Raw genomic sequence first — 17,554 nt, 5'->3', positions numbered from 1 at the left:
GATACAGGGTGGCCTAAAACTCCTTGCTCGATACAGGGTGGCCTAAAACTCCTTGCTCGATACAGGGTGGTCCAAAACTCCTTGCTCGATACAGAGTGGCCCAAAACCCCTTGCTCAATACAGGGTGGCCCAAAACTCCTTGCTCGATACAGGGTGGTCCAAAACTCCTTGCTCGATACAGGGTGGCCTAAAACTCCTTGCTCGATACAGAGTGGTCCAAATGTTACAACGGAATGCTCGGCTCCATGAAAGCCAATGTCGGCAGTATGTGCTGAGAAACAATGGCTTTTATCAACCAATAGTCGATAACGGTGTTTACCACCGTGGAGAACAAGGTGTGGCTGAGACTCCCAAGCAAAAGTCATTTTCTCTATCTATGTGATAAACTGTGACTGATTATTTCAACATAATTTTTTTTTCAACTATTTTCAATTAGATGTGTCGCAGCGTTTTGATTAACGCTTTGCAAATGTTGCTGTGAATGAACATAAGGTTTGCCAAATGAGATCTCAGTGTTGTCCGATGTGAAATTATTTTGCTGAAATGTATTATTTTTACTAACCACAATATTTAGTGGCCTTGAATACACGTGATTCAAAACACGTCAAGATTATTACCTCCGGAACCGTAGGTGGATGGAGGTTATGTTTTCAGCCTGGTCCGCTTGTTACTTGGCAATTTTATTAATTTTTTTTTGCAAGTATGTTGATCACTCCGGTGTGTGTGTGTGTGTGTGTGTGTGTGTGTGTGTGTGTGTGTGTGTGTGTGTGTGTGTGTGTGTGTTTGTCTGTCCGCTCACTTATACTTGCTTACTGGTCACAATTTTAAACCGATCCTCACGAAACTATACCAAATGGTAGAGTTTGTGGTCCGACAAAATCCTATATTTTTAGGTCAAAAGGTCAAAAGGTCAACATAGGCCAAAGGTCAACCACTTTTTTTAAATTTCTAAAATCCTCAATTTTCATCCGATTGACTTGAAAATTGAATGGGATTCACATATCAGTTACCTGAATTCAACCAATAACTATTTTTGAGGTCAACATAGGTCACAAAGTCAACATAAGCCAAAGGTCAACCACCTTTTTCCAATTTCTAAAATCCTCAAATTTCATCCGATTGACTTGAAATTTGAATAGGATTTTCATATCGGCTAACTGAATTCAACCACAAACTATTTTTGAGATCAGCATAGGCCGAAATGTCAACATAGGCCATAGGTCAACAACCATTTCAAATTTCTAAAATCCTCAATTTTCATCCGATTCACTTGAAATTTGAATGGGATTTACATATCAGCTAACTGAATTCAACCAACAACTATTTTTGAGATCAGCTTAGGCCAAAAGGTCAACATAGGCCGAAGGTCAACCACTTTTTCAAACTTCTAAAATCCTCAATTTTCATCCGATTCACTTGAAATTTGAATAGGATTTTCATATCAGCTTACTGAAACCAACCACCAACTATTTTTCAGGTCATGTAGGCCAAAATATCAACATCACCCTCGCCAGGCCAAAAGTCAACCTTTTCAAATTCCTAAAATTGTCAATTTTCATCCGAGTAACCTAACATTTGAAGATGATTTGCATATCATGTCACTGAATTCAACCACAAATTATTTTTGTCACTCCACCGGAAACATCTATCGAACGGATGCAAATATATTTTCTTCCTCATTCTTCTCCTCCTCCTCAACTCTTCCACCTTCCCTTTGTTCTTCTCCTTGCTCTTTCTTTTTCAAATTGGTTTTTCTCAATTTGCACAACTCCACCCACCCCATACCAGTGTGTACGCCATATTTAAATATAGTTTCAAAGTGTGGATGTATTACAGACACTACTCTAAATATTGCTTTTGTACTCTTATCCAAAATGCAACAAAATAACGGATGTTGCGCATACAGTGTTAAAATTCCATTTGTATTAAAAAAAAACTTGAAATGTGAATTTCAGTTCTCCATAGGAATTTTAAAAAACATTGAGAAAAGACCAAAACAAGTCTATATCCCTCAGATAAATGAGGCTCACGAGAGTTGTTTTTGGCAGGTTCAGGATGTGTCCTGGCCAGATGGACATGCTCCCCAGATCAGCCAGCTCTGTCTCTTGGTCAAATACATGAACGCCTGGCTGATATCCGACCCCCAAAATGCTGTCATATTGAATTGCAAGGTATGGAAGTATGAGGATAATCAGGTGTGTGAAACCTTATGAGACGTGAGGTGATAGCTTTAATATGGATTATGTGTGTGTATGGTTAAAGACAGTCCGTATGAAAGTTCAATACAAATTATGCTTGTGGATTGATAATCAAAACATGAAATAACCGGTGTTTTCGGAGGTATTGTGAATGTTTTTTGGTTGTTTTTTTGTACGTTCCAGGGTCATTGGGGCAGCGTCAGCACTGCAGTGGCAGCTTACATGTGTTACAATGACATCTGCAGCGGGTAATATCAGCACAGTGACTGCCGTTGCACTCTCCAAGCACTTATATCTGACTAGGCCACAGCACCCCATGGGCAAAGCGTCAACCTGCAATACTAAGTTGAACTGCATCTTACTTTACTACATTTGTGTCTGACAACTACACGGATATACCTGACCAACGTAGAAATTTTTCTTCTCTTTTTTAGGAGTCAGGAACCACTGGATAAGTTTTCCATGAAGAGGTTTTATGATGACAAGCTCTCTTCTTCTTTGCTTCCTTCCCAAAAGAGGTGACTGTGTCTATGTGCATGAGGAAGTGTAATGTATGGGTGTTTAATTGTTTGCCAGGAAGTTAAATTGTGTGCAAAAACTTTGAACATTTCAATCAGTATTTCTACCTGAGATAATGCCCTTTCTCCTCTTTGCGTTTAGCGAAGTCAGGAATTTATCATTCTGTTGGCCTAATCACAGTGTAACGACTAGAACGGCACTCGGTAGAGCGCATACCTCCGCCAGGCTGAACAGTTTACGATTTGTATCCACTGATGGGCCGGATCTGGATCCAGACCTGAACCAAAATCGAATCGGCTTGTTCTTGCCACCTAACCAACTCGTCCACCAAGTTTTGTCATAATCCGTCCATATTTTGATTTTTTTTTTTTGTTGCTGTTTTTTTGTTTGCCCTTTTTTGGCCCTATCTCTCGGTGGTAAAGAATCACTTAAAAAATTATCGTATCTGGTTCCGGATCCTGATCTTCACCAAAATCTAATCAATTCATCTTTGTCACACACTCAACATGTCCTCCAAGTTTCGTCTAATTCTGTCGTCAACTTCTTTGAGATATCCTGCTCACAGACAGAAAACAGGAGTCAAAACATAACCTCCATCCACCTTCGATGGTGGTAGTAAATAAGTGTAAGTTACATAACCGTGAGGATTTGGGCCTGTGCTGTAAGTACGAGTGTGGCTTGTTCTGCATTGCTGTGTACCAGGTACCTGCAATTCTTTGGAGATTTGCTGGCAAAGACCTACAAAGTGAGAGAAAAAGCCATTTGTGTGCAGTTAATGATACTTCGTGGTGTACTTCCAGTGGGTGCAGGCAAGCCAACTTTTATATTTTCATCAACCTTGACACATTCACCAATCCTTCCTCTTTCAGCAACCTTGGCTCTAATTTACCAACCCTGATGTTCCACACCACCCCCAATCTCAACCTTCTTGCATAAATATACGCACCCCTCACCACCTTGACATCCTCACCAACTGTATGCTCTCACCAAGCTCCACACCTTCCCCACAGGTTTACACATTCAGCTGAGAGCTATAAACTTCGATAAACCATGGACCTATTAACATCACTGCTCCCCAGACCCATTCTACTTTGTCCTCTTTTTGTGGATGTAATATTGCTGGCATTGCACAGAGCAATTTTCTGCACTGGATATTTTATTGTACAGTACCTCAAAATGTTTGACTTTTTTTTGGGGGATACAAGACTCGTGTAAGGCTCGTGTAAGAGCTAACATTAATCACAAAAAAAACATAAACGGACACATAAAACATATAATAAAGGGAGCAAGAGACAAAATGGGGAGAGCGAGGGAAGCACACAAGTACAACAGTAGAGAACAGGGACAACGGAAGATCTGTGGGAGGGAGAGGGCTTGGGGGAGAGGAGGCATGGGAAGGGGGTGGGGGGTGGAAGACGTATAAAACACATGGACACTGCTAGGACTTCCACGAAAGAAGTCGGTATTTCATAAAGGTGGATCAGGGGTGAATTAATGGGGGTAGAAAAGATCAAAGGTGTTGGTGGTAAGATAATGTGGGAAGACAGAGAGAAAAAGTTTTTGGAAGATAAGAGATGGGGGGAGATAAGAGATGGTGGTGAACAGCTGTTTTAAAGACATAGAGGGGGGAGTGGGATTGAAGAGAGTGAGGGAGTTTGTTCCAGAGGTGGGGAGAAAAGAGGAATGAAGGAGTGAAGGTGAGCAGAGAGCCTAGATTTTGGCAATTTAACCATAAGAGGGTTGCTGGCAGATCTTGTGCGACCTGTAGGAATATTTGAAGGACAGAGCACAGACAGAGCTGGGGGAGCAAGGCTAGAGGGGAGTCTGTGGAAGACAGAAAGACCACCAACCTGCCTGCGGTGAGTGAGTGGAAGACCCTCAGAATCAGCTTCATCACGGGAGATTCCAATAATTCTGAACGCTTTGGTTTCTCCAGTGTGAAGCCGAGCTAGGTGTGAGGCAGGAGCACCGGCCCAGAGGGGAGAGCAGTATTCCATCAAGCTGTGGATGAAAGCCTTGTATGTGGTGAGGAGCTCAGGTGTGCCGAGGAAGGACTTTGCACGACGGAGGATGCCCAGTCGGCGACTGGCTTTGGAGGCCAGCTTGGAAATGTGGTTTTCCCAAGAAAGATCATGGCAGATAGTGAGACCCAAAAGCTTGAGTGACAGAACTTCTTGGAGAGGATTGTTGAGAAAGTAGATGGGAGGGTTGTCCAGTCGGTCTTTCCGGAGAGACAAAGTGAGAGTGTGAGAGATTTGTCAAGATTGAAAGACATGTTCCACTTGTTTGTTTGTGATTTTGTTTTGCTGAATCGAAACACAAGGACATATAATACATTAAGGTAAAGGAGGAGGCCTTCCGGCCCATAATGCTTGGATGGTTGGTATCTACACCTTATTAAATTAATCTCTCAATTTACTTATCTATCTTCTTTGTTTACTATAATGATTAATGCACGTTTAGAATTACAAAATCCGACATGATACATTTTTCCCCTTTGTATACCCCCATGGAAATGCAGGGGCTGGCAGGATAGCTTTAGGTATGTACACTCACGTTTTAGCGGTGTAGCCATCATAGGTGTAACTAAATCCAAATAAATGACACATATTTACAAAACTGTATTTACTACTTAACAGGGCATTTCAACATTAAAAAAAAAAATTCAATATGTGAAGTGACTTATTCAACAATTAATCTTTTCAGTGCTCCACAAGGCCGAATAGCACTTACAAACCTACACAAGGCCATTCAAATTGCAGAGTGGTGCATAGGATGGAATGCTGGAATCAGCTCCGCAATATTAGGGAAGGCCCCACATGTGTTTTGCTCCACAGATTCCCCAGCTCTGTCTCTTGTTAGTTGTTTGCCGGGAATTCGTTTGCCGGGAAACTCACTATGCTGCGTGTGTGCTACAACCTGGGCCCCTCAGGACAGAGGCAATGACGATGATGATATTGAGGCTGATAAGGAAATGAACATACCACCTCATTGTTATCTATCTATAATTCCAGTAATCTCTGTGTGTATGTTTGTATGTTTGTATGTTTGTATGTTTGTATGTTTGTCTGTGACCGCTGTTTCTCGACAACCACGGGTCCGATATACTTTAAACTTGCCAGGTATATTGCTGGGGACCTGAGGATGTGCCTTTTCAAGGTTTCATATTAATCGGACAAGTAGTTACCGAGCTATGGCGATTTCTTTACCAAACTCCGCAAGCCGTTCGCTTTGGACCAAACCATTTCATGTAAATAGAGGGGGGGGGGGGGGATTGTCACCGTACTCGCAAGCCGTTCGCTTTGGACCAAACCATTTCATGTAAATAGAGGGGGGGGATTGTCACCGTACTCGCAAGCCGTTCGCTTTGGACCAAACCATTTCATGTAAATAGAGGGGGGGGGATTGTCACCGTACTCGCAAGCCGTTCGCTTTGGACCAAACCATTTCATGTAAATAGAGGGGGGGGGGATATAATTTTAGATATAGATATAGTACGGGCATGCCCTAGTACTGTAAATGCTGGGAACATGTGCATACAGTCACTTGCCAAAAGAGCATCGGTCAAGACAGCAAGATTCTTGAAATTAGTGCGGAGGTCTTCTGCTTGAGATCTGATGATTTATGTTGATGCCTATATCACCTGTATTGGATCATATTAAAGGTAAGGGTGATTCCAGCAGATCCAATTTTTCAAAAGGAGATTGGTACTTGTGCCAATGTGCCAGGATCGACGAGTTATGAGTACCGTATTTGTCTGCTCAGCATAGTGAGGAAGTCATCAATTAATTGTGAAGGTTCGTCAAACAGCTCGACTCCACTCTTATTTAATTAAAAGCTCTTTTTTCTTAGGTTTAGGTGGATTTGTGATTCATGATGTCCTGGATATTTTTGTTGTTGTTTGTTTTTCCATGTGGCAGACGATATTTAACGAAGAAAATTCCAAAATATTTGCACCCATTGTCACTTTGTTATACAATTATTTTGAAGGTTGAACAATTCAAATTCGTTCAAACAGGGAATTTTCTCCTCGTTACCAAATGTAAATATTTCATGCTCTGATAGTCACCCAAAAAAATTTTTCTGTCATTGTTTCTCCAGGCAGAATGAAACATGTCTGGTTGACTCCGCACACTCACAAACAGTCACCTCTGAGCTATCTCGCCTGGGTTCGAATCTTGTCCCAGCTATAAACTGTCACCCTATTGTTTCGCAGGCAGGACGAGTCATCAATGTGTGTGTGTACCGTCCCTTGAATGGACGTTAAACTGTGCATCCTGTCCGCCGGAATTAGTTGGTGCACGTTAAAGGTCCCACTGTGTCCTTCACGTAGAGTAGCTGAACTATCGCTGGCACCATGAACAAATTACAATTTCCTATTCTACAGGAGTCAATACATCATCATTGCTTCTGCAATATTGCAATGGTGACCTGTATGGTCAAACATTTGTCTGCTCAGCATAGTGTCTGCTCAGCATGTCTGCTAAGCCCCAGCAAATACTGCTACCAGCAACCATGTGCTGCCTACAAAGGAAGAAGAAGAAGATAACAAGAGTGAGAATTGCTTTGCAATACATATTATCCCCCACCGTTGAGTTTTTTATTTAATTTTCAACTATGTAAAAAAATTGATGAAATGCCCTGAAATGTGAACTTGTTCTGTAACTTGTCATAATAAAGCCATGTACCAAGTTTCAGTTCGATATGTTAAAGGGTATGGGGCAAAAGTAAAGAAAACTGCCACATGTATAATCTCTCCATATTATAAAAGAACGTTTTTGTTTGTTTGTCTGCACGTGCTAATCTCCTGAACGGTGAAAGATAGGAGGAAACCTCTAATACAAAAAAATGTCGGGACGGGCCCCGGGAAGGTTTTAGGCTCGGTGGCGAGACCGGTCGAGGCCCACCTCGGCCGGGCCCGGCCCATTTCGCAATTAAAAGCTGAGCTGAATTATAGTAGTCAATCGTCTACGGCCACGAGTAAAAGCTGAATTATAGTAGTAAATTCATTCAAAAAGAACCAAAAATGTCGGGACGGGCCCCGGGAAGGTTATAGGCTCGGTGGCGAGGCTGGTCGAGGCCGCATCGGCCGGGCTTGTCCCATTTCGCAATTAAAAGCTGAGCTGAATTATAGTAGTAAATTCATTCAAAAAGAACCCGGGCAACGCCGGGTGCTTTCGGCTAGTATGTGATATTTTTAAGTCCAAAAATGTCAGAGCTCCATGAAAGATTGGAGAAACGCCCTGAAACTCAAACATGTTCTGTAACTTATCATAATAAAGCCATGTACCACGTTTCAGTTGAATATGTTAAAGAGTATGGGGAAAAAGTCTTGAAAATCACAGGTGGGATGGACAGACGCACAGAGAGAAAAGCCATAGTCCCCTCCAGGTAGGGGACTAATAATAAGAGGCACATTCACAGGGGATGCTCAAAAAATGTCAAAAACCAATTCTCCACCTATTTCTTGGTAGTTGCCTTCTTGCACTAAGAGTGGCCCACAATTATTTTCCCTGCATTTGGTTGTTGATGGTTAGAGAAACAATTTGTAATGCCCATTTCAATGGGTGAATGCTGGCGCAACTCTTCTCGTAGTGCTGACCACATCATGTTGGTAAAAATACCAGTTTGGGCTACAAAATCACAGCAAACGTGATCCAGGGTTGCAATAGTTGACAAGATAAGTCATAAATGTAAATTTGGTTGAATGGTTTTCAAAAAATGACAATTCCACATACCAGACTCCTTTGAGTGCATTCCTTGGAAATTACTAATAAAGTCCATCACGTTGGACTTTAGTCATAAATAAATAGTAGTAGTAAATAGGTGTAACCCCTTATATGTATTGCATCATCATCATCATCATCATCATCACTGTCCAAATCAGAATGTTGGAGTAATTGCATCAACTCTCTAGCACCCATTCACCTTCCTCACACATAAATGACCCCTTTACTTTTATGTACTTGTACTTATCATATAACTTGGTATAATCAGAAAGTTCAGATATATCAGAACGGATCTGATGTTTAACAGGTGTGATGCATTTGTCGATAACATCAACTAAGTTGACAAGATGTGCTGCCAATGCAGTTGGAATGTCTTGACGTGATGGACATTTATTGGGAGAATCCTCTGTTATGTTTGTAGAAGTAGAGCTTTTTATGGGTTCTATTTGAATAGTTTTCATTTTTCAATGTGCAGATCATAGTGGTCCAACAATTCCATGCAAACAGGCTATTACGGTCACCTTCATTTGCCTTTATTTGTGTTTCTGTGGCTGGCCTTGTTTCTGTCGATCTTTCATTTTTGACTGGTGGTTCTATTTTGAGTGTTTTTGGTGCTGACATATCCTTTGTCGCTGCCAGTAGTTAAGAATTCCATATCTGCGCTTGGCACTTGTCTTGGCACGTATGTATGTATGTCTTGGCACGTATGTCCATGCAAGTTATATTTACCCCACATTGATTGCTGATTAGCTAATTGATTATTAATGAAGCTATTTCAGTGATGTTGGAAGTAATTTCACATTTCATCATATTATGATGTAAGATTCAAACTTCATTTCAAGTTATACACTGGAAGGAGTCTACTCTATGAACAATATACAATATTTGAAAAAACGTTTAAATTTTTTGTCCATTATCATTTTAATCTATTGATATCCCACTATCCCAGAGCATAAGTAATTCTGCAGCCAATAAGATGTACATCAACGATACACTGATATTTTCCCACAGTCACATTTTCTCTTCTCTTGCGTATGGCTTGACATATATAGCAACTTGTACGTTCAAATCCAGGTTTAACAGCCAAATTGTGGCATCAGTTGCAGCTGCGTGGATCGCACCAATGCTCCTGCTGAATTGTCGCTATTCACAGTGGATAACTATAAGTATATGAACCTACAAGTAATAGTGCGGAGTTAGGTTGGGTTAAAAATGGCTGTGGGTAAAGACGGGGGGGGGGGGGGGCGACATGAGATGGCGGCCTTTTCTCAGGATTCTTGGGGAAAATGCCTGGGGCATAAAAAAGGCCCCTTTATATACTGTATGGTATGTGCCATGTGGCACAATATAGAAAAGAAGGGACATTCAAAAAATATCTCTCTCGGACTACCCTCCAACATGTCTGTAATTGGTTGGTACATACTACATACAGACTTTATTAATTTTTTAAACAAATTAGATTAGACGCACATGAACATTATCTTATGTGTTTTCGTTTGTAATGTACACAAAAAACTTTACGTGCTGATGGGTTTTAACCTATATATGTAGGGCACTCCTTTATATGAACTTTTCTAGAGCATTACTTGGTTCCTCTAAAGAACACAAGGGTAGTCCCGCATGCACACGAGATTTTTTTGGAATGTGCCTTCTTTTCTACGCTTTGCCACATGGCATATACCCTTATATGTATCAAGCGGCCTTTTCTATGCTCCTGGCTTTTTTCACAAGACACATTTTAAATGCGAACAAAATGCATTTGTTCATCGTACACGGCTTTATTGAAGACAATATAAAAGACTTGAAAAAGTAAGGGGGAAAAAAATATTCAACCCAGACGGGATTCAAACCCACAATCCTCAGCTTGGGAATCTGATGCTGTATCCATTAGGCCATTGGGCCAGCATGTTAGATTTGTGTAATAATATTTTGAAGAGTTATAAAGTGTGTATATATTTATATATATTTAATTTTAAAGCAAAAACTATAGCGCTTAGGTGGAATTTGTTTCGAAAGCCATTAACTAGACCTATTGGCCGATGTATATTCTAAGTTTCAGGTCGTTTCAATGTATAGTCCTTGAGATATGAGCGCCAACACATTTTTGGCGGACGGACACCAACGTGATTTCGAGGGTTTTCTAAATATAACTCAAGAATGCATAAACGAACGTTGTTGAAATTTTGAACCTATTACCTCAACGTACAAAGCATTTACTTCTGAAATTTGCAGCCAATTTCGTCCAGTCGAAGCCGAGAAACGCATTTTCAGTCCCCATGTTAAAGCTGCATACAGAGAAACGATCCCTTATATAAAGGGAAGAGCGCTTTGCGCCTCCCTTTGATTCCCGCAGTCGCCCTGCTGGAATTTTCTTAATTTTCCATTTGTGGAGGTGATAAGTCATCTGAGCATGGGATATACAGATCCAGTTTAACTCTCACCGCACTAAAAACAAAAGTAGGGGGGAAATAACTTTTTGCCACATTTTGAGCAATTCCTGGTGAGTGCGCTGAGTCACCCAAAAATAGTTCACCATAAAAACTTGAGCAAATGACCTGTAGAAACTTCCAGCAAAATTTATTTGGGTGACTATCAGCACAGGAAACCATCGTTTCGAAATTAAAAGAACACTATTTTTGCAAATCTGAGTTTTGCGACCTTGGCCTTCAAATATTCCAGACATCACACTATTCAAACCTTTGGAATGCTTTGGATTTTTCTTTGTCGAGAGTATTCTTCATTAAGAATCACTCTCTAATAGAAACCCACCTGAACCTTGTGAATACGGCTGTTAAGAGGAACATGATAAAAAAAAATTCTGTGCCTTTCCTAAATTGACCACATGGTAATGTTTTGAGTTCTTATTCATCACAGCTGGGAATTTTACCAGGCTCTCTGCATGTGCTCAATAAACCTAAATTGCCTGCGATACACTATGGTAGGAGGCAGTCTGGAAGGTGTTGAGGCTTTACCAAGTGCAGCTGATTCTACTTCAACTTACTTCTTGGTCCTTGTGATGGAACCAAAAGCATATGTGAGTTAAATGTCCCCCTCGAGCATGTCATGTGGCAGACATATTACTTTATGGTTGTGTGCTGCCATCATCACTCTTCAATGCCTTTTATAAAGAAGTTCTGAGGTCGCCCTTCTTGGAGTTAATTGGTGTGAAGCTGAGTGGTGTTTTTTGTTACATGCTTGGTCGAGGCAGATGAGCTTTTTCTCTTAGTTTTGCTTTTGTTTAAACTTTTTGGGGGAAATTCCAGTTGGTTTGAGTTAAAGGTCTCCCTCGTTAGGATTATTATTTTTATTCTCTGATCATGTCGCCATATTGGGAGTTTTAGGAAAAAGAAGGCAATTGTTCTTTGCAGTAGGATTATATTAAACAATAATGAAAGAACAGAAGCAGCAAAAGGATAGATTTAAAAAAAAAATGTTAGGGGTTCTTTCTCAAACAAAAAAGAAGGTTTTTTTTTCTGCTGCTGCCCGCACTGTGAAACAACAGCTGACGATACTGGATTGGTATCCCAGAGGTTGTGGGTTCATAATGTTGCTGAAAGTTCCAGCATTTGGGATTTTGATCATAACTGTCTGAAGGCCGAGATAATCCCAGAATTACAATGCCAATATCTGATTGTTGGTAGAAACCCATGTGGCTCATTAACGACCCCAGGGTGGAAATTTCTGCTAGCCTCGCCTGTTGTGGTTTTTTCTTTTTCTTTTTTTTGTATACAAGATCGAGGCTCGTGAAAGAGCTAACATTAATCACACAAAAAGTCAAACCGACACAAACCGACACATAAAACACAAAATAAGGGGAGTGGTAGACAAGATGAACATTTGAGAGCAGGGACATCGAGAGAACTGTGGGAGGGAGAGGGCTTGGGGGGAGGTGGGAGAGGTATAAAACATATGGACACTGGAAGGACTTCCAGGAAAGAAGTTGGAATTTCGAAAAAGTGCTCGTCGTATGACTATTTTTATGTCGTATGACGTTTACGTATGATGCTAGTCTTACTCATTGTGGTTGAATTATTCCCTTCCTTTATATTAATTGTTACAAGAGGTCAATCCTAATGAGTAATGACAATTCATCGTACTCTTATCTGGTACTCTCTTATCTGGTAGCACAGAAATTGTAGGTGGAGTCAGGAGATCTGTCCAACCAATGGGTGGAACTCGCACGCACACACGGACGGACGGACACACGACTCCTTTTGTAGTATAGATTCCAAAAAACAAACAATGGAATTTTCAAGTAATGGAACAAACAATCTTATTCCTTTTTTGCCAAATAGCTGCCAGTCCATGAAATCGTTATTATTCTTCCACTCGATGATAAACTAGATGGTATTCATCGAATACTTTCCCTGCGCAGTCAACCTGGTGCGAGCCAACTCTTCTGTTTTTGAAGGGCTTTATTATTTAAAATATGGCTCCCAGACCACGTGAGCGATGACATCATAAATATATATTCTCTAATATAATTGTTGCATAGATCACGCTCAATACATTTCAAACTGATCAGACTAAGCGTTGTCCCTGTCGAATTATGACGTCATAATTAAGGCACCAATGACATCATCGTTTACAACACTTATTCCACATATGGAGTTCTTTACAATGAGCCATGTTTCAACTTTTTCCATGGAGCAATTTTGCAGATATACAAGAGCAACGTTTTTCGTTTTTTCCAAGATGGTGCCTGTACCACGTGATCTATGACGTCATAATTATCATAAAAATAGTCTACAGGAGGCGAAGCTTCTATGGTGAAAATTTCGTGTCCATCAGACCAACAGTTGCAGAGAAAAAATTAGTCATACTGATTAGTCTAGTAGGAAGACTAGGTCCCCCTGCACCCCCCGGAGATATACTTCTAATCAGTGTTTCTAGATTGGAAAAAATGTGCAGAAAATGACTAGCTATGGCCCCAAGCTGAAAAAATGTCCCACATACCATTTTTATGCAAATTACTGCTGCCATTATCAAAAAAAGACTAGGTCCCCCTGCACCCCCCGGAGATATACTTCTAATCAGTGTTTCTAGATTGGAAAAAATGTGTAGAAAATGACTAGCTATGGCCCCAAGCTGAAAAAATGTCCCACATACCATTTTTATGCAAATTACTGCTGCCATTATCAAAAAAACGATTTTTGACATATCTCAGCCAATATTGCAGATAATTGAAAAATGAAGGTGTCTAGACCCATGTTTTGAAGGGCATAGATCATGATAGAACTATTCATAACATGATTACATGTGTCTATGGTATACTAGTATGCTAATTAGTGCTTTATTTACAAAATAATCACAGTTTTACGAAATAATAGACTCATATTAAGGTCCGTCTACACAGACGTTAACACAAAGTTTTATTTTTCTAAATATCCTGTGAAATTCACCGAATGCCCTGTGAAACCTGGGATTCTTCTCCAGCTTTTTCAAGGGCCCGACTTTTCCCTTCCCTTTGAAGGCACTGGTGCAGTCTTCTCCGCTGAACACATAGTACCCCAGGAGAGTGGCACAGTAGTCCTCTCCCAGGGATTCTGCCAGCTCAGAGACGTTGACAAGTTGGCGATGCTTCCCTGACCCTGTATCCAGGTACACCGTCAGCTTGATGTTGTGGGCATGGTGGAGCAGGATCAGGAGGATGTCTGTGTCCGGTGTTCTGACTACAGCGTTCTTGTATCCGATGGTAGCAGCATGATGGAGGTACAGAACCACCCTGGTATCAGTCTCTTCCTGGTTGCTGTAGATCGTGGGGAGTTCACGTACCTCGACCTGAAACACAAAAAGGCACCGCATTTCAATCACCAGTCACTGCCAGTTTCAGTATATCTCCGGGGGGTGCAGGGGGACCTAGTCTTTTTTTGATAATGGCAGCAGTAATTTGCATAAAAATGGTATGTGGGACATTTTTTCAGCTTGGGGCCATAGCTAGTCATTTTCTACACCTTTTTTCCAATCTAGAAACACTGATTAGAAGTATATCTCCGGGGGGTGCAGGGGGACCTAGTCTTTTTTTGATAATGGCAGCAGTAATTTGCATAAAAATGGTATGTGGGACATTTTTTCAGCTTGGGGCCATAGCTAGTCATTTTCTACACATTTTTTCCAATCTAGAAACACTGATTAGAAGTATATCTCCGGGGGTGCAGGGGGACCTAGTCTTTTTTTGATAATGGCAGCAGTAATTTGCATAAAAATGGTATGTGGGACATTTTTTCAGCTTGGGGCCATAGCTAGTCATTTTCTACACATTTTTTCCAATCTAGAAACACTGATTAGAAGTATATCTCCGGGGGTGCAGGGGGACCTAGTCTTCCTACTAGACTAGATCGATGAACCATTATACTTGTCGAATGATGACGTCATAATGAAGGCACCGATGACATCATCATGAACATATCTTATTCCCTATGCTGAGTACTTGACAATGAGCCATGTTTCAATATTTTCCATTGAGTGGCTTCAGAGATATAGAGGTGCAACATTTTTCCAAGATGGCATCCATACCATGTGACCTATGATGTCATAATTAAGAAAAAAATCTACTGGCGGAGGCGCTCCTATGGTAAAATTTCCTGTCAATTGGATCAACGGTTGCTGAGAAAATGCATTTTTAAAATGCAGACACGCCACACGTACATACGCAACCGAATGCCTAACCCTGATTTTCGATTCGCGAGCGCAGGTTAACAACCACTGGAGCGAAAAAAAGGCATTTATTCTTCTTCTTCTAACGCATGCAAATTTGACTTGGATTCAATTGTGAATTTGATCTGCTGGTTGCGTCCTTACTGAGGCTCAGCTGTGCTGCAGCTGTGTTGCCCCTGCAGAAGAATTTAGTATTTGGCCAGGACGCTGGCAAAGAACGGCCTAGTCTTCAAAAGGCACCACGTGGTCTTTGACATCCATCAGCAAATGCTAGTTGATGGGACATCAAGCTTAAAATCCTTCGGAAGCACCGAGGACACATTCAGGTCCGAATCCAGATCTGACCTATCAATGGGATACCAATCATAAACTGTTCAACCTGGTGGAGCTCTCCACCAAGTGTGACATTCTAGTTTGAGAGTGGCGTATTTGCTTACTAATGTGGGTGTTCATCTTCATTTTGCAACAAGCAAAGTTCAAATATTACCACTAATACTTGTAGCAAATATTTGTTCAATATAATGAGTTCCAGATTTTGAGGTTCCTGATCTGGCTCAATCTGGTGTGAGTGATCTTAACTTTGTTTGTCCTATTTTCAACATCAACACAATAGATTTCCTTACATATCCTAAATACATTTCCCCCAAGTTGACTTGGACATACTATGTCCACCATGCTCTACACAGAGAGTCGGTTCTGCCAAAGCACCTTATTTGGCTAGGTCAACAGTCCTGGATGGGTGTCCACTCCGACCAGGGATACCCAACTGAGTTCAGCTCGTCTACTCTTTGGGAAGGACACAACGTTGGATCTTTATCAACCACTAAAGCCAGCAGATGGAACACACAGTTTACCATGCATCCGAGGGACGGCACACACATTTATGGATTGGCCTGCATGGGAAACACTGGGATGACATTTTATAGGTGGGTCGGGATTCAAACCCAGGCTACACAGGTCAGAAGTGAGTGTGCATACATCTAGGGTTATCCTGCCAGCCCTACTACAGTATATGACAGTTCAAAATTACATCATTTTCATTCAAAAATATCAATTCATCTCCCCGCCTGGCCAATGACAATAGACATCCTCTAAAGCTGAAGTTGCCTGCAAAATGTATGAAATGGTAGTTTTGTTTATACTTATGGTTATTTTTGACTCCCTTTTTTGTACCCGCCAATCTCAATTTTTCTTTCATTTTTTTGCATCTATTTTAAACCCTTCTGGCTTCTTTGTTCTTTCCAGGATGCAAAGTATTCCTGAAAGCGTTCCAAGGTCTTCAACTTTTGCACACATCCGCTGTTTAGTAAGTGTCCCAAACCTCACGTAGTCCAGCTTCCCTACATATACCTACCTGCTTGTTTATTAGTGAGTGGATGAGTGCATATCTGACAGTGATTGGATTATGAACTTGGGCTGGTTGCCCAATTACTATGCTTTAATGTTGAGGGTAGGATTGATAAATTTAGCCCGTGTGTACTGGCACACATTGCCCTGTTGCTAGGAAAGAAAATTCCTGATGGCAGGAATTTTTCCTGAGGACAGTTGTCTGTTTATTGGGCAAATGGGAATTCAAATTTAGCATCCCCCTTCCAATCCCCCACCATTTCCACTGTTAAAATACCATTCCTTGAATATTGTGACGAAAAGAGTAATTGGATTTTGAACTTTGTTAGATTTGTTAGCTCAATAACATTGTGGTCGGAGCACCCACTTTGGGTCTGAGAGGTCAGCAGTTTGATTCCGAGCATGGCGGAATCATATCAGAGACTGAAAATGGTACACGTGCTACTTCCTCATTTGGCACTCAGCAATTAGAGGATAGAACATGGACAAGCCTTGTTACTTGGCATCCCATGATGAGAGGAAGGGGAGATGTTAAAAAATATTTTGATTATCCTGAACAAGTTCAACAACGTATTGTTTGAAGAATCAATACAGGTTTCATCCAATGAAAGCTCATTATTGACCAATTGATAGTTTACTGCTGAATATCACACTTTTTTTGGATCATTTTGTTAATGTCACATGATTATCTGCTGACGATACTTTTCCTGCATGCTTGTTGCATCCGCACAACCGCTGTCCCTTCGCCCTCTCATGTAGCATCGTTCCGATGGGCAGTCCAGGAGGACATCTGTGTGTGAGTTTCTCTCCCGGACTCACCCTACAAGGAGACATTCTGGTGAGCATGAAACAGAGTAATTACCCTGATTACCCTTACCCTGACGTATCTTATTTCCTGTAATCAACTGCAGCGGAAAAGCACCAATTCCGAAGTTATTGCAAGACATTATTTATTTCAACTTAGATAAGCAACTTGTTATCAATGAGACCTTAAAGCAACTTTGCAAGTGCATTATTTGTTTTTGCGTTTCTTCATTTTTGTTGAGCTTAATGAAACCTGCCTCTTGGTCATATCCGTTGGATTCACAGCATCGTCCTTGCTGA

The 17,554-nt window shown here is 41.0% G+C and overlaps 1 protein-coding gene and 1 long non-coding RNA gene across 3 annotated transcripts in view; one reads left to right on the top strand and one right to left on the bottom strand.

Annotated features, from left to right (window-relative positions):
* Positions 1–17,554, top strand: part of LOC137416972 (tensin-3) — a 154,582-nt gene that overhangs the window by 60,652 nt on the left and 76,376 nt on the right. For both annotated transcript variants that reach the window (XM_068102678.2, XM_068102677.2), the window contains 6 exons: positions 2,049–2,171; positions 2,382–2,446; positions 2,633–2,716; positions 3,420–3,526; positions 16,349–16,409; positions 17,210–17,288. In XM_068102678.2, coding sequence (XP_067958779.2) covers positions 2,049–2,171; positions 2,382–2,446; positions 2,633–2,716; positions 3,420–3,526; positions 16,349–16,409; positions 17,210–17,288 — 519 coding nt within the window. The remainder of the gene's footprint in view (positions 1–2,048; positions 2,172–2,381; positions 2,447–2,632; positions 2,717–3,419; positions 3,527–16,348; positions 16,410–17,209; positions 17,289–17,554) is intronic.
* The window catches only part of LOC137416974 (uncharacterized), an 84,659-nt gene continuing 84,290 nt past the window's right edge, over positions 17,186–17,554 (bottom strand). The window contains exon 3 of the long non-coding RNA XR_013624097.1: positions 17,186–17,270. This is a non-coding gene — a long non-coding RNA (uncharacterized LOC137416974). The remainder of the gene's footprint in view (positions 17,271–17,554) is intronic.

The sequence above is a fragment of the Myxine glutinosa genome, chromosome 1 (assembly GCF_964187855.1).
Source record: "Myxine glutinosa chromosome 1, kmMyxGlut1.1, whole genome shotgun sequence".
In the NCBI taxonomy this organism is placed as follows: domain Eukaryota; kingdom Metazoa; phylum Chordata; class Myxini; order Myxiniformes; family Myxinidae; genus Myxine; species Myxine glutinosa.
The sequence above is the reverse complement of the archived record's forward strand: the minus strand, read 5'-3'. Positions and strand labels throughout refer to the sequence as shown.